The sequence below is a fragment of the Chiloscyllium plagiosum genome, unplaced genomic scaffold (genome assembly GCF_037043375.1).
Source record: "Chiloscyllium plagiosum isolate Xiang-an unplaced genomic scaffold, Cpla_swu_hap1 HiC_scaffold_22, whole genome shotgun sequence".
NCBI lineage: Eukaryota > Metazoa > Chordata > Chondrichthyes > Orectolobiformes > Hemiscylliidae > Chiloscyllium > Chiloscyllium plagiosum.
The window spans coordinates 40,706,880-40,732,753 of NW_028270160.1; the positions used below are offsets into that span (position 1 = coordinate 40,706,880).

General features: G+C 38.5%; 1 protein-coding gene across 3 annotated transcripts in view; it reads left to right on the forward strand.

The window, feature by feature from the left end:
- LOC122561386 (leucine-rich repeat-containing protein 27-like) overlaps positions 1 to 17,351 on the forward strand; it is a 73,223-nt gene extending 55,872 nt beyond the window's left edge. For 2 of the 3 annotated variants that reach the window (XM_043713150.2, XM_087998982.1), the window contains 4 exons: positions 5,310 to 5,409; positions 9,899 to 10,029; positions 13,874 to 14,000; positions 17,007 to 17,351. In XM_043713150.2, coding sequence (XP_043569085.2) covers positions 5,310 to 5,409; positions 9,899 to 10,029; positions 13,874 to 14,000; positions 17,007 to 17,063 — 415 coding nt within the window. In that variant the 3' untranslated portion in view covers positions 17,064 to 17,351. The remainder of the gene's footprint in view (positions 1 to 5,309; positions 5,410 to 9,898; positions 10,030 to 13,873; positions 14,001 to 17,006) is intronic. The other variant, XM_087998980.1, reaches the window with a different exon arrangement.
- The last annotated feature ends 8,523 nt before the right edge of the window (positions 17,352 to 25,874 follow it).

A 25,874-nucleotide genomic window follows, 5' to 3' on the forward strand; every position in this document is an offset into this window, starting at 1 on the left:
ACTTTATGGTTTGTGTCTAAATTTTGCTTGTGCTAATGCTTTGTTTAAGTAATAGGCCATACTCTCTGGTCAGTGTTCTTTTTAGCAAATATTTTCTCACATTATTTTTCCTTCTGGAAAATGGTGAGGAGGTGATGGGAGGATTCCTGGCCTGGTTATCAGCCTCTTCATAGTTCCTTGAAAGCGGAGTTGCAGGTAGATGGAATAGTGAAGAAGGCATTTTGTATGCTTTCCTTTATTGGTCAGAGTATTGAGTACAGGAGTTGGGAGGTCATGATGAGTCTGTACGGGGCATTGGTTAGGCCACTGTTAGAATATTGCATACAGTTCTGGTCTCCTTCTTATTGGGGCGATGTTGTGAATCTTGAAAGGGTTCAGAAAATTGATACAAGGATGTTGCCAAGGTTGGAGGATTTAAGTTATAGGGAGAGGTTAAATAGCCTGGGGCTGTTTTCCCTGGAACGTCGAAGGCTGAGGGGTGACCTTATAGAGGTTTATAAAATCATGAGGGGCATGGATAGGGTAAATAGGCAAGATCTTTTCCCTGGAATGGGGGAGTCCATAATTAGAGGGCATAGGTTTAAGGTGAGGGGGAAAGATATAAAAGACACCTAAGGGGCAACTTTTTCACGTAGGGTGGTGCATGTGTGGAATGAGCTGCCAGAGGAAGTGGTGGAGGCTGGTACAATTTCAACATTTAAAAGGCATCTGGATGGGTTTCTGAATTGGGAGGCTTTGGAGGGTTATGGGCTGGGTGCTGGCAGGTGGGTCTTGATTGGTCGGCATAGTCAAGTTGGACTGAAGGGTCTGTTTCCGTGCTGTACATCTCTATGACTCTATGAGTCAATGTTAAACAATATCCATGGTCAACAAATCCTGGCTTGTGACTTCAATCTGGAACTTCTGTCCCAGAGTTAGGGACCCAACTACTGTGCCACAAGACTTGAAGTGGTGCATATTCTTTGTTATTCTTCTGACTGCCTCGGAAATATCAAAGGCTTTTTCAGAAGCCACTTGCTGTTGCTAGAGATCATTTTTAGAGAGGTTCCCTCTGCAGAGGATTTGTGGCACGTGCATACAGGACAAACAGCAGTTTAACTCTTGCACCAATCTTACTAGGATCATATAATTCTGAACTAAAAAGTGTAATTAGAATATTTAATTCAATGTAAAATTGTGTACAGGAAACTAAATAAAGAGAGAGAAATTAAGATGGAATTAAAAGAAACAGAAGAATTATGAGGTAATTTTTTTTTCAGTTTTTAAAATTGCAAAATAAAATTTTCAGAGCTAGCAGAGACATTTGGCAGTAGTTGAGAGTTATATCACAGCATTAATGTTTTCCACAAGCCTTTAACTATTTTGCTGCTGAGTTTATTAAACAACCAGTAAGTAAAAACAACTCAATGTCCTAACATTGATTTTAAAGTTTAGTGTGTCAGAGGTACGTTTATAATGCAGCCTATAGAACAGATTTGGGCCAGTTTCTAAATTTCCGTATTTAATTGGATGTATACTGATGTCTGAAATTGCTGTGAAATTGCTCAATGCTGAAAGCCTCACATTTATTCTCAAAATAAATTTTGAGCTATCGTATTTCAATACGACTTGTGCGGTATTTACATTTATACCACAGACAAATTTTAGTTTTCTTTAAGCTTTGTTTTAATACTTTTTTAAGAGAAGTTGAAAGAAGAGGAACCTATCTTGCATTTGTGTGCAAAATTGAAAGAAAATGCATTACGTTGTGTGCTATAATTCAGCCGTTTGTTTGCATTAGAAAATGGAGGTAATAGGTTTGAATACTTTTACTTTTTAATTTCAATTTTTTTGATATGTTAATAATGTTTTTAAGTTCATTCAAATATTGGGGCTCCTTTCAATTCCAACACTCTGCCCACATTTTATTGGGGGAACAGCAGTAGCGTGATATAAGTAGTGCAAACCATCTTTCAGATGTTCAGATTTTCTGTTTGTGTATCCCAACCTCCTGCCTGTTGAATTAAACATATGTCACCAGAAGAAGCAGCTTGCAGGATGGTGACATCTGTTGGAATCACGCCGATTTTGTTTGTATAGACTTCTATAAAAAGCCTAGAGAGTCAGGATCAGAATCAAACAGAAATTGGCCTCATAGATAAAGGCAAAACACTGTGAACATTGGAAAACTGAAACAACATGGAGAGTGTTGGAGAAATTCAGCCGGACTGATGCCATCTATAGTGAGAGAAATAGTCCTAACATTTCATGTTCAGAATATGTCCCTTTTTCAGTTTTGACTCAAAGCATTAATTCTGGTTCTCCATGGATGCTAGTTCTGAGTAATATCTTACTTAATAACAACTGTTGATTGCCATTGGGAAAACAACAAATTCTAAACACTGTAGTTATACTACCACTATAGAATTCCAAAGTTTAACACATTGCTTGGTTACGCCCTATCGAAATATATCTTTAGAAAGGTGACATTTTCTCTCGATGTTGGTGGGTCTGAATTCCAAACTTAGAATTTTCTAAGTTTGAGCATTGTATTTCAATTTCATAAGAGTCAATAGTTTTCATTCAGACAGATAGTTGCTTTGAAACAAACTGCACAGAGTTACATTCAGTTGATGGAATGCTGCTGGTAATCAAAGTCCAACATGCAGCACATGCACCACCACTTTCTTGATGCTTCCAGTTTGAACCCTTTGAAAGATAAAAATAACTCATTTATGTTGAACCTTTCATGGCTGTAGGATGTTGCAAAATGCTTCCCAGTCAATTACTTTTACAATATAATGACTTTTTTTTACGGAAAATCTGTTGACAAATCAGCAATAGCAATTAGTTAGCAGACCAAGCGATATGTTCTACTAGTGTTAATTGAGGGGTAATGTTGACTAAGGCATCAAGAAATTCTATTGTTTTTCTTTAACTAGTGCCATTGAATCTTTTATATCCAGTTGGGAGGAGATAGAAGCTGAGCTAACTGTACCTCATTTTTATTTCACAGTAACCCTTCTGCATTTTCTGTCTCCCTTTCTGCTTCACTCCCATCTCAGGCTGAGAGCTCTGTATCTCCCTTTCATACTACCCCATCATTCCACTACCCTGATATTCCATGTTCACAATTCTGTAAAGATTTTTTTAGGTCCTTAAATAGCTTATACCATATGATTTTGCTAACTTGAAAGATGCATTTTCATTCGGATTTTGCTCATCACCTCTCATGGTATTATAAGCAGTTTGTGATCTGGTTGTTGACAGGTTGAAAGGCATTTAGACTAACTGTGTGAAGGTGAGGCTCAGAACTGACGTGCAGCTGCCCAAACACAAATGCAAATCAGAAATGTTGCTGAAACCTTAAAAATTATTGTAACTGAAGTAAATTTGGCAGAACAAAAATCAATGTATGATACAGCTGGGGACAAGATTTGTTTTCAAATGCTGGTTCCACGCATCAAGGAGTTTAGCTAATTTGAAACTAAATAAAGTTTTCAATACAATAAATGCCCATTCGTCAGATGTTTTAATTCACTCTGAGGTTCAATCGTTTCATCAAAAAGCATTGAGCATAGCCAATTATTCATGACACTATGAATGTCTTATAATTTTCAAAGTTCCAGAACACAATTGTCTGAAAATGTTTGAGAAGTGCTCAGTTTTATGTATCCTAAATGTTATGTATAAAGGTGCTAACTTATTTCCACGTGAGTCTCTGCATAATACAATTTGTATTTAAATCAATTGTACAGTAGAGCATTTCTGTTTGGACTTCAATGGAGTCAAGCCATCCCTGGAACCATTTGGAAATCATCAGTGGGGTGCAATATTGTGAATCCTGTCCCCATTCAGAGTACAGCTATTCTCACCAGTGATAGATATGGTTGCATGTCATAACCACCATCCTGCACAACTGACCAAGCTCATGGTTCCCTGCAACTTTTGTAGAACGCCACAACATCTGGATGATTTATGGTTCACTATTCCTGTTAAGATTTATGAATCATAGCATAGATTAAGAAAATGATTGAAAGGTACATTTAAATGTAACCATGCCACTACTTCCCCCACTCCCAACCTCATGCCACGTCCATGTCTCCTCTTTGGTTTGGGAATTATTTTGGCAGAAAGAGATAGCCAACCATTTGGTTCCCCACCTGGGTTCATTTGAAAGGGTTAACTGACCTCCACGTTTCTCAAATGCACTAGCTCAGATGGATCTATCTAAACAAACTGATGTGGATTGTTTACATTATATGATTGAAAACTTTATAAGATTATAATAAGTTATTTGATCTGTGGTCCATTTTATCAATGTGTGTAACTATGTGGACATTATTAAGAGAGATGAAGTGGGGAAAGCTACTGTTACTGCTGCTATAATTACTCTATCTGACGTATTTATAAGGTGTTTGAAATGACAGATTTTTTCAAAGTGTATTTCTCAATGGATGTCTTCTTTATCCCCAATATTTCAAATAACCTCCCCTCCCATTCCCTGACTCCCTTTCCAGCCCTCCCCCACCCTTCCCTTCCTCTAATAATCCTTCTTTCCAGCTACCAATTGGATTCATTAAGCCCATCGACCAACCAGGTTATACTGTCTACCTGTTTTCACCTATCCTTACCTCACCACCCCACCCCACTCCACCGCCCACCCACACTCCTCTCCTTTATCTCTGCTCCCCTTACACCCCACTTCTAGTCCTGAAGAAGGGTTAAACCTGAAACGTCGATTTCTCCACCTCCTGATGCTGTCTGGCATGCTGTGTTCTTCTAGCCTCCTATTGGCAAACCTTGGATTCCCGCATCTGCGTTTTCTTTTGTCTCTGAGACTAGCAAGTCTCACTCTGTTATACATTCAGCTGACTGGAATGAAGTTTTCACACATTGGACTCCTTTAATCCAAGGCAAATCTACTGATTCAGGAAAAAAGCTACCTGTCTCAGTAGCAAAAAAAATCTGCCCTTTAGCCATGAACTTGTTGCTATTGTAATTTATATTAATATTCCTTCTGATTCCATGGTATGGAGAAGCCAGTGTTGGACTGGGATGAACAAAGTTAAAAATCACACAACACCAGGTTATAGTCCAACAGGTCTATTTGGAAGCACTAGCTTTCGGAGCGTTGCTCTTTCACCAGGTAGCTGTGGTGGTCCTGGTGTTGTGTGATTTTTAATTCTGATTCCATGTCAAGCTAAAATCTCAGTCAACCTGTGTTCAGTGTTCCAATTCAATATCATTTATCACCTTACTTGAATTTGCCTTTGTTTTATTTTGAATTTATCATTGATAGGAGTAAACAGAATTGCACTTATTTACAGAGACCAGCGAGCATTGAGAGAATGGAGAGAACAAGCTAAGTTAATGCAAGAGCAGAAAGAAATAGAAATAAAGCAAAGGTCTGCAACAGAAAGGAACAAGGTACTGGCAATTTTAAAAAAAAATTCTACTATCACTTCCAAAATAATTTTATTTAACATTATCAAAGTAGATGCACTTGTACTTTGGTATGTTCTCAATATAGTTATGACAGAGCAATTGACCAGCTTAGATTTTCAAGGATGTTGACCTTGTTGAAGTACTTGGTCCACTATGAAAAGCAAGTCTCATACCTTAAACAAGAGGGTACTTGGAATATCTACCCTATGGTAAACAGGATCATGTCATGTCATGTACAATAAAGTAAAACTGATACCCCTCAGTTCAAATTATACAATGCAATTTTTTTATTTGTTTATGGGATGTGGGCATCATTGGCTTGGCCAGCAATTATTGCCATCCCCTTGATCTGAGTGGCTTACTAGGGCCATTTAGAGGAAAGTTAAGAGTTAACCACATGGCTGTGAGTCTGGAGCCACCTGTAGTCCAGGCCAGGTAATAGCTGTTAATAATTCAAAATTAGGTGTGCAGAGCACAATTTCAAAATCTGCAAAGATGAAATGTTTGAGTGTCTGAACTGTGAGGGAAATTGTGTTATATTTTTAAAAGATGTAGGCTGGTGCCATGAACAGAAATTTAATGTAGAGAGCAGTGAAATGATAATTTTGCGAGTAAGAATGGGGAGAGAAATATAAAGAAGGATACAGTTCAAAGCGGGGATCCAGAAATGGAGCACCTGAAGGCATATGGATGCAAATCACTAAACGTAGCAAGGCAAGATAAGAACGTGGATAATCCAGCAGATAGGATCTTGGACTTTATAAAGCAAGGCGAAACGAATATAAGATTAGAATTAAAAATTATTGTGTTCAGTTCTGACACCACATTTTAAGAACAACACAAAAGTATTACGAGTGGGTGCAGAAAAGATTTACAAGGGTAGTGCCAGGGATTAGGAGCCTCATTTTCACAGAAGAAAGAGAATAACTGAGGTTGTTCTCCTTAAAGCAAAAGAGGTTGAAAGTTAATGTTAAACATGTCTTAAAAATCATGAAGTATCTGGCCAAGGAGATGGGGAGAAAAGTTGTTCCCTTGACAGGAAGGTCATAGACACTAATTTAAGATCAAAGGCAAAAGGCTCAATGGGGACATGAGAAAAATCCTTTAATGCAACTTGGAGCTAGGATATGGAAGACACCACTTGAGAGTGGGGCAGAGGCAAACTCAACCGAGGTCCTTGAAAAGAAATTAGAGAACTGTCTAGGAAATAAGAGGAAAGCCACAGGGAAAAATGTCGAAGGAATAAGACCACCTGAGTTGATCCTACAGAGAGCCAATAATTACATCACAGAAGACCTCGATGTAATACTTTATATCAGTCAGTATGACTACAATTTGATAGAGATGTCACCTTCAAAATTTCAACCTGAACGAGTGTTGAATCCCAGGTCTCAGAGATAAAAGAACTATGACCCCACAATTTGATCTTTCCCATTCAGCCACACCTCTAGGAATGTAAATTTTAGATTAAAAAACAGGTTGTGTTAGTTAGCTGAATGTATTACTCCATAAACCAATGTTATGCATAAAGCTTTGTAATCAATTGCATTTTTATTTTGACATTTAATATCCATTTTGAGTAAACCATTGACATATTTCCAGAATTCATAGGGTTCTAATTGCTCCCAAATTGTTGAAAGTAACATGCACACAAGTATAATTATATTTAATGTTTACAGGCTTATCAGGAATTTCTTTTTTGAAAAACAGACTTTATGTAACTGTGCAAAGCTATGCCAACAAACTAAATAACCAATTGATGGAGGTTATCAAGTGCTGAAGTGTTTTACAACTGCCACATATTGTTACAGACAAAAATGTATAGTTTACATGCAAAGTAATCAGCAATTCTATTATTTAATTAATTTGAAATATAACACTCCCTAATGTATGAAACTCAAGAGCACAACATACCCACATGTAAATTCAATTGTTAACTCAGGTTGTTAAGTAAATGCAACAACCTATAAACAGCATCAAACCATTCACAATCCTACCAATACAAGCTAAGATGTTTCATAGATTGGGTCACATCAATGGCCAGTCATGATACAAATGCCACAAATTGGCCTGGAACAAAGTCTGCGTATTTGTACCGAAATGTCATTACCTAATCCTAAGAGACTGCAGTACAATGATGATCATCATCTTGCACCTGCTGTTTCCAGAAAAAAAAGTGTAAAGATAGGAGTGACCTTATAAACCACTTAATATGTTGAAAAGATTTAAATTGTTTACAGCTTGCCATCCTATATCCATCCCCCCATATCAGCATTTAACAGTAAAATCTATACGTAAACATTCCCAAAATAGAAACCTCTATTTAGGTATTCATAAAGGCAAAAGTTCCTGTCTGAGTTTGACCATTATGATTTGGAGATAAATCAAACAAATCATTGATGCTTTTTGAAATAAGTTAATTGTGGAAAAATTGCAGGCTGCACCTATGATTGTGGTTACTTTGGTGAATATTAGACAAGAAACAACATTGGATGTTGAAAATGTCTTCATTTTTAGTGACAGTTGTCTTATGTATATGATTATGTCAAAAATTCAGTTACAGATTTAAATTCCAAACTATTTTGATGTTTGTTGAGTTTATTAACAATATTAATAAAACTGTTAAAGTAGATTGATAGACAATAAAGCTCACGAATAGTTTGGTGTCTAACATGTTTTGGTTGGGGCACAAATAGACTACCTATTGGGAACTTATGTATCTCAGGCATGTGATTGTCCACTCATGACTTGAATATGTGAAACTTCAAAGAATATGCTTCTGGCAAGTGGCAGAAACATGAGGCAAGCAATCTTACCAGAAATACATAGGATTGGGAAGAAAGGAGCTAGAGATGATGCAAAAAGCTTCAGCTAATGGAAGCTTACTTATTGATCCAAAAGGGACCACTGATCAATCGGGAGGTTGGACGCTATGAGGATTGTCATGAAAAGGTGATGGTCTAAATCAGGCCATGGGAATTTTGCATCTTCATTTGCTACAAAACCTTCAATTCTGACACCCTTCAATAAAAAGGATGTTATTATATTGGAAAAGGTGCAAAAACCAATTTACAGTGTTACTGAGACTGGAGGGTCTGAGTTATAAAGAGAGGTTAATGGGGCTGAGACTTTTATTCCTGGAGTATAGAAGGCTGAGGGGTGACCTTATAGACGTTTATAAAATCAAGAGGGGCATAGATAAGGGGAACAGCCAAAGTCTTTTGGGCGGCACGGTGGCACAGTGGTTAGCACTGCTGCCTCACAGCTCCAGAGACCTGGGTTCAATTCCCGCCTCAGGTGACTGACTGTGTGGAGTTTGCACGTTCTCCCCGTGTCTGCGTGGGTTTCCTCCGGGTACTCCGGTTTCCTCCCACAGTCCAAAGATGTGCAGGTCAGGTGAATTGGCCATGCTAAATTGCCCGTAGTGTTAGGTAAAGGGTAAATGTAGGGGGTATGGGTGGGTTGCGCTTCGGCGGGGCGGTGTGGACTTGTTGGGCCGAAGGGCCTGTTTCCACACTGTAAGTAATCTAATCTAATCTAATCTAATCTAATCTTTTCTCCAGGATAGAGGGGTCTAAAACTAAAGGGCAGAGGTTTAAGGTGAAGGGGGAAAAATTTAAAAGGGATCTGAGGGACAACAAAGGTTGCCAAAACAATTGGTAGAGGTAGTTGCAATAACCACATTTAAAAACCATTTGGACAGGTACATGGATTGGAAATGTTGAGAGGGATATAGGTCAAATGCAGGCAAATGAGACTAGTTTACTTGAAAAACTGATCAGCATGGACGAGTTGGGCCGAAAGGTCTGTTTCAGTGCTCCATGATGCTATGAATCTATAAATTGGGTGCATCAAACAGACACATTGATGTTTCAGGACTTTGTAATGGCAGATGTCTTGCCCACTTTCAGTTGCGTATAAATCTGATATTGCTTGTTTAAAAAAACATAATTTTTGAAGATTTGGACACCAGAGTATACCGTTTAATACTGTGGTATTGAGCTGTACGAAAATCAGTTTCCTCCTGAAAATGATATTGGTCATCTTGTTACAAGTTTGGAAAAAAAAATATGGATGCACTCATGAGGGACATAGAAATTTCAAAACATGCTCCAAATGTTGCTTATAAGAGCCAAAGGAAATCTTTGACCATGTGAACTCTTTTAAAGCTATCCAGTGAGATTTTGCAATCTATCAATGGTATTTGGACAGCCAGATGTAAGAATTAAATTCATGCCATCCTCTGGATAATAACCTCCTTACCTTACCAATGTAAGCTGAAATGCAAACAGAAAATGCTCGAAGTTTGGCAACATATATCAGTTTTTATTGATGGATCGTTAACTTCAAATCACTGTTTTGCTATTCACATTTTCTGCCTGACCTGTTGAGAATTTCCATTACTTCTTGTTTTGTTTCAGATTTGCAGTATTTTACTTTTGTAATAAGAGAGTTGGTATTTTGTTCTTAGATAGTGAAGAGTGCACCATATGCTACAGATCCAAACTACTACCAAAATGTGAGAGGTGGGGATTTGAAAGGGCCACACACCTGTGAACCTATGCGAAGATTACATTCCAGAAATGAAATGGAAGAAGGAAGGTGTGTTTTCTGAATTATTTTTAATTGCATTCTCAGAAATGCTCATCAATACTAGGACAATATTAATATTAAAAGGCATACTTTTTATCTTAAATAATTACTTTTCGTATTTACGTTGTTCAAAACTTTCTTTAACAGATTAATGTTCAAAACTTCCTTTAGATTAGTTAGTTTAAATGAGATGCTTTGCTGTGAAAAGCGCTGGCATGTTGGTTCAGTGGTTAGCACTGCTGCCTCACAGTGCCAGGAGCCTAGGTTCAATTCTACCCTCACCTGACTATCTGTGTGGAGTTCGCACATTCTCTCTGTGTCTGTGTGGGTTTTCTCCCATAGTCCAAAGATGTGCAAGTCAAGTGAATTGGCCACGCTAAATTACTCATAGTGTTAGGTGCATTAGTCAGAGGGAAATGGGTCTGGATGGGTTACTCTTTAGAGGGTTGGTGTGAAGGGCCTGTTTCCACACTGTAGGGGAATCTAATCTAATCTTATTCTTCTTTCAGCACCTTTGTTATAAAGTCAGAGAGTCATAGCGATGTACAGCACGGAAGCAGATCTTCCAGTCCAACTCGTCCATGCTGACCAGATATCCTAACGTAATCTCATCCTATTTGCCAGCACTTGGTCGATATCCCTCCAAATCCTTCCCATTAATATACCCATCCAGATCCCTTTTGAATGCTGTAATTGTCATAGCCTCTACCACATCCTCTGGCAGCTCATTCCATACACGTACCACCCTCTGCATGAAAATGTTGCCTCTTACATCTCTTTTATATCTTTCCCCTCTCACCCTAACCCTATGCCCTGTCGTCTGGACTTCCCCACCCCTTGTCTGTTTACCCTTTCTATGCCCCTCATGATTTTATAAACCTCTATAAGGTCACCCCTCAGCCTCCGACCCTCCAAGGAAAACAGCCCCAGCCTATTCAGCATCTCCCTATAGCTCAAATCCTCAAACCCTGGCAACATCCTTGTAAATCTTCTCTGAACCCTTTCAAATTTCACAATATCCTTCCAATAAGAAGGAGACCAGAATTGCACACAATATTCCAAAAGTGGCCTAACCAATGTCCTGTACAGCCTCAACATGACCTCCCAACTCCTATACTCAAAGCTCTGGCCAATAAAGTGAAGCATATGAAATGCCTTCTTCACTATCCTATCTACCTGCACCAGTACTTTCAAGGAGCTATGAACCTGCACTCCAAGGTCTCTTTGTTCAGCAACACTCTCTCAGACCTTACCATTAAGTGTATAAGTCCTGCTCTGATTTCCTTTTCAAAAATGCAGCACCTCACATTTATTTAAATTAAACTCCATCTTCCACAATTCAGTCCATTGGACTATCTGGTCCAGATCCTGTTTTACTCTGAGGTAACCTTCTTCACTGTCTTCTACACTTCAAATTCTGGTGTCATCTGCAAATGTACTATATACCTCCTATGTTTGCATCCAAATCATTTACATAAATGATGAAAAGTAGTGGACCCAGCACTGATCCTTGTGGCACACCACTGTACATATGCCTCTAGTTTGAAAAGCAACCCTCCACCACCACCCTCTGTCTTCTACCTTCTGTAACCAAATGGCTAGTTCTCCCTATATTCCATGAGATCTAACCTTGCTAACCAGTCTCCCATGAGCCTTACTGAAGTCCATTTAGATCATGTCCACCACTCTACCCTCATCAATCCTCTTTGTTACTTCTTCAAAAAACTCAAACCAGTTTGTGAGATATGAGTTCCCAAGCACAAAGCCATACTGACTATCTCTAATTAGTTCTTGCCTTTCCAAATACTTGTAAATTCTGTCCTCAGAATTCCCTCCAACAACTTGCCCTTCATCAATGTCAGGCTCATCGATCTATAGTTCCCTGGCTTTTCTTACCTTTATTAAACAGTGGCACCATGTTAGCCAACCTCCAGTCTTCAGGAAGTTCACGTGTGAATATTGATGATGTAACTATCTCAGCAAGGCACCCAGCAATCACTTCTCTAGCTTTCCACAGAGTTCTAGGGTACACCTGACCAGGTCCTGGGGATTTATCCACCCTTACCCATTTCAAGACATCCAGCACTTCCTCCTCTGTAATATGGACATTTTTCACAATGTCACCATCTATTTCCCTACTTTTTATATATTCTATTTCAAGACGTAATTAATTTGTTTTACAAATTTGCCTCAATTAGCAAGTATTTTCTTCAACAAAGGATATTTTTGTTATTATAAGGAAATATGTTACCTACATAAAATAGCTTTACCTTGTCCAGCTTTTTCCTCTGTAGATTTTAGACCTCCATTAATTAATCAATTGCAGATGGAGGTATAGTTTTCTATTGAAAGCCTCGAATTGTTGTTGCTAAGGTATGCAACTATTTTCATTAGTATTATTTTCTAAGGTTTATCTATAGTTGTTTGTGTTGCTTTCACACAGACATGCAAATTTCTTGCTCATTGTAAATTTTAGTAATATTTTACCTCAGTATCACAACAGGGCCACATACTGCTCTGTAACCCTTTTAAAAATGGCACATGATTGATTTTTGAACTGTGGAGGAAATGCTCCTTTTAAAGTGACTCAGACAATATCGATGAGAGTGGTGCAGTGATAATGGTCCACAAAGCCTGGGTTAAAGTCCCATCCACTCAAAGTTTAACGATTGTTACGAGGGCAGCCAGGTAGGCCTCATAGACTATGACTTCCCTGATTAGGGCTGTTAATCTGGTCCAATCAGGGAGCCCTGGCTGATAGATAAGAATGCGAGTGTCAGACATCCAAACACTGTGAGAGTTGGTTCTGAGGAGGCTGAATCAGTGTAAAGGACTTTCCATGTGTAAATAAAGGGGTGACTTCATGATGGAATACTGGCATCTGTGGAGTTACTTGGAACTTGTTGATTAAAAAATATCTACAAAAGAGGAAGAAACTTTCCTGGCCACACATTTGACATGCTGGAACAATTGTTCTGATGTGTGTGCTGCAACAGGGTGCTTGGTAACACATTCTGCAGAGAGTTCTCAGACTATTAATGTTAGGCTCACATTGCACCAATATAGCTCTAGTCAGAAGCTGACAACTAATAGAGATGAGAAGCAGCAAAAAGATGGATGACATGGTGGTTTCAGGAGGACGTTGTGTTCCAAGGATTTCTGCAGAAATTAGCATTTGATTATTCGACTTTAATGAAGAGCATCTTCTGTTGTGATCTGCCTTTATTTTTAATGGAATGTTTATTTTCTCTTTGTTAAAAAAAATTGTTTTTAATTCAGTTAGTCTGGGAGAATGATTTGGAAAGGAAGCAATGGCGATAACTTTAGTTGATGTCTTATGTTGTGTATTATTTCATTGTTAAGAAAGGTGCATCGTATGTTTAACGTGATCCAACACTTCTACACTCTTCATCCTAACCTGTCATGTTCTCAAGGATTTGGGTTTTAAGGGAATGAAAATATTGAAAGCAGATTAATGGAAAAGTCTTTTTTTTGTCATACACTGCAATTATAACATCACTTCCTTTTATTTTCTAATTTATTATTTCGTAATGATAGAGATTTTACATCTGAAAGTGTAGGAGTTAAGTATTGGCTAACTTCTGGTACTGAGAGCAATACATTTCGGAAAGCCAAAGAGAAAGTTAAGCAGTTGACAGGAAGCTGTATTTCAATGATAAGATTTGGTTTACTGATATAAGGAGTCCACAGCTTTTGGGTTCAGCAAAATAATAGGTTAAAGTAGGAAATCTGATTGCACACAATATATAGAAAAGCAAGCAAGCAAGCAGTTTTAACCTTGAATTAAGAGATTCTCTGGAAGTTCAATATATTTTTATTAATTATTCTGCAGAGCAGCAAAAGATCAAGAATTGAGGGAACGGATTCAGCAACATATCAAACTGCTGCGAGAAAGAAGAAAAAGACAAAAGGGAAACCCTCAAGAAGAACTAGAGGCTGCAAAAGCAGATTTAGAAATTGTATGTTCATCAAACATTCTTACTTGAATAAGTTAAATTTAGCATGGCTTTGTATTTTTATAACCAATTAATTTATTGCTTTCTTTCAAGGCTTTTACGAGTAGATTTTAAGAATTAGAAAGAAAAAAATTCATTGCATTCATGGAAGTTTTTTTATAAAATGTCTAGTGGGAAAATATTGTACTTTTACTTTTAAAGAGAGGCTAACTTCTGGTACTGAGAGCAATAAATTTCGGAGAGCCAAAGAGAAAGTTAAGCAGTTGACAGGAAGCTGTATTTCAATGATAAGATTTGGTTTACTGATATAAGGAGACCACAGCTTTTGGTTTCAGCAAAATAATAGGTTAAAGTAGGAAATCTGATTGCACACAATATATAGAAAAGGAAAAGAGTATAGGGCAATTTATTTTTAACTGAGAAGCAATGCGAAAAGAAGTCACACGCAACTGCTGACCAAAATAACTGATGACATTAGAGAGATGCATACATTGCACACTAAAAGTTCATTTTTTTGCTGTCCAGTTTTATTTCCGCTCATTTCTATATGCAAAATTATAAATAAAGGAAGAACGTATGTTCATATAGTGCCTTTTATACCATTCCTGTTCCAAGCTAACTTTTGAAACATAGTCATTGCTATGACTAATCTTTGAACCGATACAAAGGCAATAAATGAGGTTACTACGTTTGATATTGTCTACATAGACATTATCAATGCTTTGATAGGTATCCTATCTTGTAAACGACTCAGTGAAATTGGACCCCATGATAGTTCCAAGGGAAAATAGTGAGTTGAATCCAAAATGGGCTCAGAGGCATGGTACAAAGGATAATGGTTCTTAGTGTTTTTGTAACTGCATTGTTATTTCCATTGGGGTTTTCCAGAACACGATCCTTTGCATTTTGTTTTCTATATCAATGATTTAGAGGGGCATATGTCATAAGTTTGGAGATGTTATAAAATTGACCATTTGATTGACTGTGAGGAAAAAAAAGTGTAAATTGCAGGAGTAGGATACCACTGGACTGGTTAGGTGGGCAGTGAGTTAAAATGCATTTAGGAAAGCAAGTCAGTCAAACAGATGGAAAAGGTTGAGGGGAAATTTAATTAAAGTATAAGTAATTATGAATGATCTAATTAAATTGGATAGGAAGGACTTATTTTACTTCAAGAAAGGTCAGTAACCGGAGGCATAGAGTTAAAGTAATTGACAGAAGTGTTAAAGGGGAGTTGAGGAGAAATGTTTTCAGCCAGAGGGCAATGGAGAGGTGTAGCTCTGGAATTCACCGAAAGAATGATGGAGGCAGAAATACTCATCACATTTAAAAACAAAACCTTACCTGTGCACTTGAAGTATCATAATGTAAAGAGCTTTGGATCAAGACTCTGAAAACGGAATCAGATGAGTCACTTTCTATCAAGTTCCACAGGTACAGCAGTGGGTTGAATTACTTACTTCTAACCATTACTTACTTCTTACTTCCGGGTTTGTAGGTAAATGTTGTATTGGATTTGCTCACAGCAAGATCCCACAAACAATAATTAGATAAGCAAACAGCCAATTTACTTCATCAATCTCCACCAAAAGTGATTGAAGTCTGCACAGAGACTTGAACACAAAACTTCCAGTTGAAGCAAAATTCAGGACTGTTTTTGTTCAAGAGTGCTGTTAACAGTGGGAAAAACATATGATTAAATTAATTGTCTTAGCTGACTTTCTTCAGTAGAGGTGATGCTTGTAGCTAGAATATTTTTGCTACTGAAATGTTTTTGCTACCATTATTTTTCAAGAAAGAAGAAAACCAGACCGAGCTCTTGACTACCAAAGAAAGTAGAAGAACCACATATTATTCCTGGCATATTATCTACATTACTCAGCTTATATCGAATAAACTAATTCTGCCCATATATTACATACATGCATATATATTCTATACATGTGTGTATATCTATGAATATATGTACATGTATATATACACACACACATCTTGCTCTTCCTGAACATATATATTGACTTAATTATATATTTATTACTCAAAAATGTATCTTTTTAATGGGAAAAACCTACTTCAAACCTGCACCGTCAAAATTTATTGGTTCCTCATAACTGCACTTGGTAGAGGAAGGAAACATAGGAACTAAAGACTGAGTGTTATAAAACAGCATATTATTTGAATCCCAGTGAAACAGCACCATTGTAATGTACTTGACATTTTTGCATTTGAATAAAGCTCCTGTGAAAGTAGCACAATCTTCCTTTAAGCTCAGCTGCCATGCTTTCAGTCAGGCAGTTCCCATTATGCAGGCCTACTTCTGTCAAATTATATCAAATCATCTTCATTCTACTTATTTTGTTTCCATTGGTTGTAGTTAAAACAAACACTGGCTGTAAGATGAAACAAGGCAAGCAGTACTGGCCTTCATTGCCAAAGGTATTCAATTTTGAAGTAGATCTGCCTTACTGCAGTTATACACGGCCTTGGTGAGACTATACCTGGAGTATTACACACAGTTTTAGTCTCTTACCTAAGAAATGATATACTTACCATAGAGGGAATGCAAAGCAAGGTTGCACTTTTTTATAAAATTGCCTTTTGTGGTTTTTGAGTTCCTTAATCTTACTTGGAGGGGTGAGTCTTGGAAATGTGTTGATATTCTTCCCAGATGTTTGTTAGTTCAGACACGTCAATCCTCAAATTTGCAACAAGAAATTAAGCTTATTTTTCCAAACAACTTCAGAGCAATCTGAAGTATGAATTTTTGAATCTTTGTTGAAGTAAATTTTGATTGGAAAACTTATTTTCAAGTGCTTACTTTTACTTCGGAGAGGGACTGGTTGAGAGAGATGACATAGGGAAGGAAACATTAACTCATACATAGTGTGAATATTAGGGGGAAATAGATAGAAGTAACATTGCACTATAGTTGTTTAGAATTCACAAACTACTTTCATTAGAATATAACTTTTAATCTGTTTAAAGATTTCTTTTTGTCTTTTTGTGTAGGCCACAGAACTGAAATCTACAGTGGCTAGGAGAAAAATCATAGGGAATCTCTCATAAAATAAGGTTATTGTGATTGCTGGAGGAATTTTATCCAGAACTTTATCTACTATCCATTCCCAAAATGCTGTTTCGAGCAAGAAATGATAATGGACTGTCACTGCACTGAAGAATATCTACAGGTGATAATGGAAGTTCAATAATTAGGGGGATTGTTATTTAATATTCTGTCAAGAGTCAAATTGAGTCAGTAGTTATGTTCAGTTGGTATATGCTGTTCAAAACATGCTACCTTATAATTATTTCTGTCTGTAACAAGAAATAAATAATGAGTTATTAAACCCTTTCCTTCTACGTATATACAAATGTTCAAGTTATATTATTTAACTTACTGCAATGCACAATATTGCATACTTCAAATAGTTAATAAAACCCAATGAGTTCAATTAATTTTGTTCTCACCCATCACAATTTAGAGTCGAAACAAATTAATGACTATTGTCACTGATAACTTATTGAGATGCTTTTCTTGAGATTGGATTTCTTTGGTAGTTTACAAGAAGTGGGAACCATTTCTGTATGAACTTATGTGGAGTGTTAGCCAGTTATTACAGGTGATTCTCCACCAATAACAAGGCTGACAAAGATCACTGTCCTTGCTAAAATGACCATGTATGAGCATTTGTCATAGCTTTTGTGGTACTACCTTAGCATTCAACAGCTAATTCAACACATTCCTGGTGCATAAAATGAGATTTCTCTAGCATTATGCTGTAACCCATCCTAAAGAGTTAGCCACAGTGTATTAATTTGGAATGCCAAAATGCTCTTTGGCATCAAATTGTTTGTTTTTGAATTATAATTTTGATCTTTATGTATGTTATTAATTAGCCTCAATGGGAACTGTCAGTGGAGAGGGTGGTATTCAAAGCTTGTTTCCTGGGTTTCCCTGGTGGAGTTGAATAATCATAGTCTGCTGACAAGACAGCATTTGGGCAGTGAGCTAAACCAGGTTACTAGTTAGCCTAACTTCTGTTGTTGGGAAAATGTGAGCCCATTGTAAAGGATAACTACTTTTCATCATTTATGTAAGTAATTTGGACGTGAGCATAAGAGGTATAGTTAATAAGTTTGCAGATGACACCAAAATTGGAGGTGTAGTGGACAGTGAAGGTTACCTCAGATTGTAGATGGTCCAATGGGCCAGATGGAGTTGAATTTAGATAAATGTGAGGTGCTGCATTTTGGGAAAGCAAATCTTAGCAGGAGTTATACACGTAATGGTAAGGTCCTCGGAGCGTTGCTGAACAAAGAGACGTTGAAATTAAAAGCTGTGCAATATTGTTTTGTAATAGGTATCCATTGCTCTGTTGGCCTCCTGTTGTTTTCAGGTATATGTCTTATGAAAACCTTTCACTATGTTTAAAAGTCTCAAAACTAAAATGATGGAGAAATTTTCATTGATAGCATTTCTGTTCATCTAGTATGGAGAGTATACACTAAGTGCCTATGACAACAAACTCCGCTGCTTTGGATCAGAGAAGGAAGTGCAAATTGGAAAGTGATGAAATTTAGAAACTTACAGTTTTATTTAAGGCATGCTGTTGTTGTTGATGAGCTGGATAGGATTAATCTATCCTGTGAGATGTTGGTTTGGAAAGTGTTCTGGTAAAAAGTGCAAAGAATTTCAATCCTCAGTATCAGAATGAACTTTCTTAATGCCATTAATAAGACTAGCTGCCTTGAAACACTGCAAACCAGTCTGGTTCATGTATTATCCAATTGATTATCATTTAGACTTTAGATTACACTTTAGTGACACAGATCTCTGTCAAAAAGAAAAATATTAATGTTGAACTAAGAGGAAAATAATGACAGAAGTCCTACCTTAATCCTTTCCCTTGCTATCTGCATTTTATCCAATTCAAAACATTTTAAATTATAATTTCCTCATATGTTGCTTCTGGTCCAAAAAGGAAATTGAACTTTTAAGGGTTCCTTTAAACAAAGGACAGCTAGAGAGAGGAACTCCTGGAATGAAGTGAGAATGATTGCCCTTAATATCAAGGCAACATTAGATCATGCATGGCACTGAGGAGCTCAAGCAGAACTCAAATCAATGAGAATTAGAGGAAATGCTGATTGACAATGCCTAGCACAAAGAAAGATGTTATTGGTTGCTGGAGATCAGACATCTTGGCTCCAGGACATCTTTGTAGGAGTTCTGCATGATAGTGTCCCAGGCCTAACTATCCACAGCTGATTTATCAATGACCTTCCTTCCATCACAAGGTAAGAAGAGGTGTTAGCTGATGAATGCAACTTCTCCAATATCAGACAGTCCATGGATAAATGCAATGAGACTTGGACAATATCTAACCTTGAATTAAACATTCACGTAAGTGGGCAATGGCCATCTCAAACAAGGGAGAAACTAACTTGTTGTTTAATTCTGACTTCCTCACTATTAATATCCTAGGGATTATTATTGACCAGAAACTGAATTAGACTGGTCAATTAAATGGAATCTACAAGATCAGGTCAGAGATTAGAAATTATGCAAAAAGTAACTCACCTCCTGGGTGTCTTTCCACTGTCTATAGGGCACAAGTCAGGAGTGTGATGGAATACCCTCCACTTACCTGGATGAGTGCAACCCCAATAACACTCAAGAAACTTCACACTATCTAGGACAAAACAGCCCGCTTGATTTGCACCACATCCACCACTGACACTCAATAACAGCAGTGTGTACCATCTACAAGATGCACTGAAATAATTCACTAAGGCTGCTTAGAAACATTTCAAACCTGGTGAGCACTACCATTAGAAGGACCAAGGTAGCAAATTACAGGAACACTCCTGCCAGCAAGTTCCCTTCCAATCCACTCACCATCCTGATGAGGAAATATATCATCATTCCTTCTTGTGTCATTAAGTCAAAATTGTGGAATTCCTTCCATAATGGTATTGTGAGGGTAGCTACACTAAATGGACTCCAGCAGTTCAAGAAGGCAGCTCACCAGCACCTTCTCCCATGAATGAATAAAGGAATATCTGCTAGTTGGATACAGTTTCAAATAAAAGTCCTTTGGATTCATTTGATTTGGTGGTTAAAGAATTGATACCTAAATGGCAGTCATCAAAAATTAGCAACAATTTTGAAAGAGAATGTTATTGAATGAGGTCATTTATAGGTTGGCAATACCATTATAAATAGATGGTGCACATCCAGAGAGAAAAAAATAGAGCTTTAAATCAAATTGAAAACTTGGATATAAATTGCTACATTCAATGTGCTACCACAATATATGGACTGCCTTTTTACACTGACAATCGATAGTTCTTTGAAGTAGTACACATTTATATGGGAACATAGAGTTGGAAGGAGAAACAAGTATACAACATGAGGGAGCAATTAAGATATTAGTCAAAGATGAAGTGTGGTGCTGGAAACACACAGATGGTCAGGCAGCATCCGAGGAGCAGGAGAAATGGTATTTCGGCAGAAGCCCTACAATCAATTCATGATGAAGAGCTTATGCCCGAAACATTGATTCTCCTGCTCCCCGGATGCTGCCTGACTGGCTGTGCTTTTCCAGCAACACACTCTTCAATTCTGATCTCCAGCACCTGCAGTCCTCACTTTCTCCCACAATTAGTCAAAGCTGCCAGACTACCATTAAAGGAGAAAGTGAGGACTGCAGATGCTGGAGATCAGAGCTGAAAATGTGTTGCTGGAAAAGCACAGCCGCTCAGGCAGCATCCAAGGAGCAGGAGAATCAACATTTTGGGCATGAGCCCTTCTTCAGGACTCCTGAAGAAGGGCTCATGCCCGAAACGTCGATTCTCCTGCTCCTTGGATGCTGCCTGACCAGAGTACCATTAAAGGCAGCAATGATCAAGGATAAAGCGTACCAGATGAGAACAGCCTTCAAACGCTAGCCAATGAGCAGATGAGGCAGCTAAGGAAGCAGTAGAAGAGAGGCAAGCAAAGAAATAGTAGGGCCTTAACAGATTAATTTGCATCCTCTTTGGCCTCAGGCGAGGATTGAGAGGGCTGGAGATTGGCCAATGTTGGTTCTTTGTTTAAGAAGGGAAACAAAGATAATCCACATAATTATAGGCCGGTGAGTCTGACGTTAGTGGTGGGGAAGCTGCGAAGATACTGAGAGACAGGATTTATTCACATTTGGAAGCGAGGAGACATGCTATGGCAGCATGGGGAAGGTCATGTCTCATCAACTTGGTTGAGATTTTTGAGGTGACAAGAATGATTGATGAGGGAAGGATTGTCTACGTGGATTTTAGTAATGCATTTCATAAGGTATCTCATGGCAGGCTCATGGGATCTGGGGTGAGCTGGCTAGTTGGAAAAAAAATACTGGCTTAGTCATAGAAGACAGAGAGTAATGGAGGAAGAATGCTTTTTGGAATGGAGATCAGTAATCAGTGTTCCACAGGGATCAGTGCTGGGACCTTTGTTGTTTGCAATATATCTAAATATTTGAAGCAAAATGTAGGTAGTCTGATTAGCAAGTTTGCAGATGACCCCAAAATTCGTGGAGTTGCAGAAATTGAGGAGGATTGTCAAAGAATACAGCATGATACAGATAAATTGCAGATTTGGGCAGAGAGATGGAGTTTAATCTGGTAAAATGCAAAGTGATTGATTTTGGAAGATCAAATTCAGGTGCAAATTATACAGTAAATGGCAGAACCCTTAAAAGCATTCACATACAGAGGGATCAGGGTAAACAGGTCCATAGGTTCCTGAACGTGGCAACACAGGTGCTAAAGTGGTCAAGAAGGCATACAGCACACTTCATCGGCCAGGGTATCAAACATAAAAGTTGGCAAGTTATGTTACAGCTGTATAAAACTTTAGTTAGACCATATTTGGAATATTGCATGTAGTTCTGGTCACCACACTATCAAAAGGGTATGGATGTTTTGGAGAAGGTGCAGAGAAGATATACCAGGATGTTGCCTGGTTTTGAGGTTTTAATTATGAGGAGAGGTTGGATAAACTCAGATTATTTTCACTGGAAAGGTGGAGGCTGAGGGGGTGACCTGATAGAGGTCTACAAAATTTTGAGAGGCAGAGATAGGCTGGATAGTCAGAGGCTTTTTCCCAGGGTGGAAAAATCAACTACAAGATTGCACAGGTTCAAGGTGAGAAGATGAAATCTTAGGGAGAAGTGCGGGGAAGGTTTTTCGCACAGAGTGTGGTGAGTGCCTGGTATGCACTGCCAGTGGAGATGGTAGAAACAAGTATGATAACAATGTTTAAGGCGTATCTTAATAGACACATAAATGGGAGGTAAACAAAGGGATAGAAACCACGTATGGGCCATAAATAGAATGTTTAAATAAGGAGTAGGAATCGGCAAAGGCTTGGTGGGCCAAAGGACCTGTTCCTGTGCTGAATAGTATTGGATATGACCAACATAACCTGGGAAGATCAGTCAAAGTCCATTTGTTGTACAATCCCTGACCTAAGGGGTCATGGAAGCGATTATAAACAGTATTCCCACAGAGTCTGGGAAAGCCCTACTATTTGGTTATTACTGACCTATTTATGAAGTGGGTTAAAGCTTATCCCAAATGGGTTTGTTCATCTACAACTGTTGCTTGAGCAATGAGATCAAAGAAGTAAATCCTCGATGGGATTTGATTAACATTAATTGAGAAACAGGTGCTCCCAGAAAACAAATCAAATGGCTCCATATTTCAACCACCAACTAGTGACAAGGACATAACCCATTGTCCTGGACAAGCGCCTTGATAGTTTTGGCTGCAAGAACATTAAACCATGACATCAGCCATCCTCAAAACAATATCGACAAGTCAGGGAAAGTGCTGATGCTGAGGCAAGTTTTGGAATAGTGTTGGAAAAGGATGATGAAACTGCATATGTTAATGTACACCATGAGCTAGTACCCAATATTCTAATCATCTCTGGTATTGACTTGCCTGACTGGTGTTCAATTCAGAATCTAGTAAAACAAGTGACCACACAGCTGGTTTTGTCTAACAACAGAAAGAATGCCAAGGGCTACACTTCTTATTTGGGGAGATGTGCAAATGCAGCACAAACTGGTCTATGATGCCACTTGGGCATTTAATGCAGGGACCTCAAGAGTAAATGTGATTGATTGATCAAAACATTCAAACAGTAAGTTTCCAAATTAAGAAAATTCTAGAAAAAGAACAAGTAATCTAGGACAACTAGCTTGGTATAGACCAAGACCTGATTTGATTAATTCAGAGCATGCCCACCAGCTGGAGAGCCATGCATGGACCATTAATTGATTGGAGGAGAAAGTGAGGTCTGCAGATGCTGGAGATTCCTGAAGAAGGGCCTGTGCCCGAAACGTCGAATCTCCTGTCCCCTCATTCCTGAAGAAGGGCCTGTGCCCGAAACGTCGAATCTCCTGTTCCCTCATTCCTGAAGAAGGGCCTGTGCCCGAAACGTCGAATCTCCTGTTCCCTGGAGTCATTCCTGAAGAAGGGCCTGTGCCCGAAACGTCGAATCTCCTGTTCCCTGGATGCTGCCTGACCTGCTGTGCTGTTCCAGCAATAAAGTTTCTCCATTAATTGATTGATCAATGTGTAGAAACATTTCTCAGACACTGAGATCAAGAATGGTCAGCACTAATGCATCATGCAGATAAGAGACAATTTGAAATAAATTCATGATAATATGAAGCCTCTGTGGATAACAAATGTGCATTTGCTTAACTTGTCACAGCATAGAGAGTATAATCTGACCAGCTACCTGCCTGCTCAGGGGTTTAATATACATGTAAAACTGATGTGGTATGTTGTTATATCTGTAAATAATATGTTAATTGACATTATTGTGGCAATCCCAATTATACCAGAGTCAACACTCATTGAGACATTACAGAGAGTAGAGAATATTGGGATAATTATGGGCCATTATTATGTAAGATATCATTACATATCTCCACATGCAGTAGAGATAGAAGGTAAGTGCCACTTTAGGTTGATGTAGTGTGGAAGGCTCTTTGGTAGTAGACTGAAGAAACAAGGTGTCGGCTTAATGCAACAGTCAGCTACACAAGGGAAACTATATGGAACCAACTCCCATTGCATATTTGGGCACAGGGTGCTATTAGAACATAGAACATAGAAAGGTACAGCACAGAACAGGCCCTTTGGCCCACGATATTGTGCCGAGATTTAATCCTAATGTAAAATATAGTAGCCTAACCTACACACCCCTCAACTCACTGCTGTCCATGTGCATGTCCAGCAGTCGCTTAAATGTCCCCAATAACTCTGCTTCCACCACCTCAGCTGGCAACGCATTCCATGCATTCACAACTCTCTGCATAAAGAACCTTTCTCTGATGTCTCCTTTATACCTTCCTCCTAATATCTTCAAACTATGACTTCTCGTACTCGTCATTCCTGCCCTGGGGAAAGGTTTCTGGCCATTGACTCTATCTATTCCTCTCATTATTTTGTACACCTCGGTCAGGTTTCCTCTCTTCCTCCTTCTCTCCAGAGAGAAAAGTCTGAGCTTATTCAACCATTCTACATAAGGCAATCCCTTCGGTCCAGGCAGCATCCTAGTAAACCTTCTTTGCACCCTCTCCAAAACCTCTGTATTTTTCCTACAGTAGGACGACCAGAACTGGACACAATATTCCAAGTGTGGCCTCACCAGGGACTTGTAGAGCAGCAGCAAAACCTCGTGGCTCTTAAACTCGATCCCCCTGTTAATGAAAGCCATAACACCATATGCTTTCTTAACAACCCTATCCACTGGGTGGCAACTTTGAGGGATCTATGTACTTGCACACCCAGATCTCTCTGATCCTCCATACTACCAAGAATCCTGTCTTTAATCCTATATTCAGCATTCGAGTTCGACCTTCCAAAATGCATCACTTCGTATTTATCCAGGTTGAACTCCACCTGCCATTTCTCAGCCCAGCTCTGTATCCTGCCTATGTCGTGCTGCAGCCTGCAGTAGCCCTCTATACTATCGACGACACCTCCAATATTTGTGTCATCTACAAATTTACTAACCCACCTCTAAACCTCCTCATCCAAATCATTTATCAAGACTACAAAGAGCAGAGGCCCAAGAACAGAGTTCTGCGGGACCCCACTCAACACTGACCTCCAGGCAGAATGCTTTCCATCTATTACCACTCTCTGCTTTCTGTCAGCCAGCCAATTCTGAATACAGATAGCCAAATCTCCCTGTATCCCATACTTCCTGACTTTATGAATGAGCCTACCATGAGGAACCCTATCAAATGCCTTGCTGAAGTCCAGATACACCACATCCACTGCTCGACTGTCGTCGACCTGTCTTGACACCTCCTCAAAGAACTATTGACTTAGCACTTCACAAGATTACCCATATGTGAGCAATTGATCCTGTCCTATAACTAGCCATGAAGTATGTTTATACCCTCGGATACTAGCTCGGGCGAGAAAAATAGAACAGATGGAAATGTACAGGAGAGAAACAGTTAACATATATGCAAAGGAAACTGTAAAGGAAAAGCTAACAAAGTACTTGAACCATTCTCCAGCGTAGTTCGACTTTTGCCTGAACATCTTGCAAGTGTTTAAAATGAGGTTCAGCAAATGCGTAGAGTATATTATCTACTGGAGTGATAAACTAGGGCATTAGGTGGTGGAGAATGAAAAGAAAGGGCAAAACAACTAAATTGATGACAATGACCTGGTCAAGGGCTGAAAGGTTGATTGCTGAAAGGGTTGAGTAAGTGTTAAATGATTAGAAGTATTTCAGTAGAATAAATGGAATGAATTTTAATGAGAAGATCTCCTGGTGATTGTTTCAAACCTGTAAGTGAAATCCAA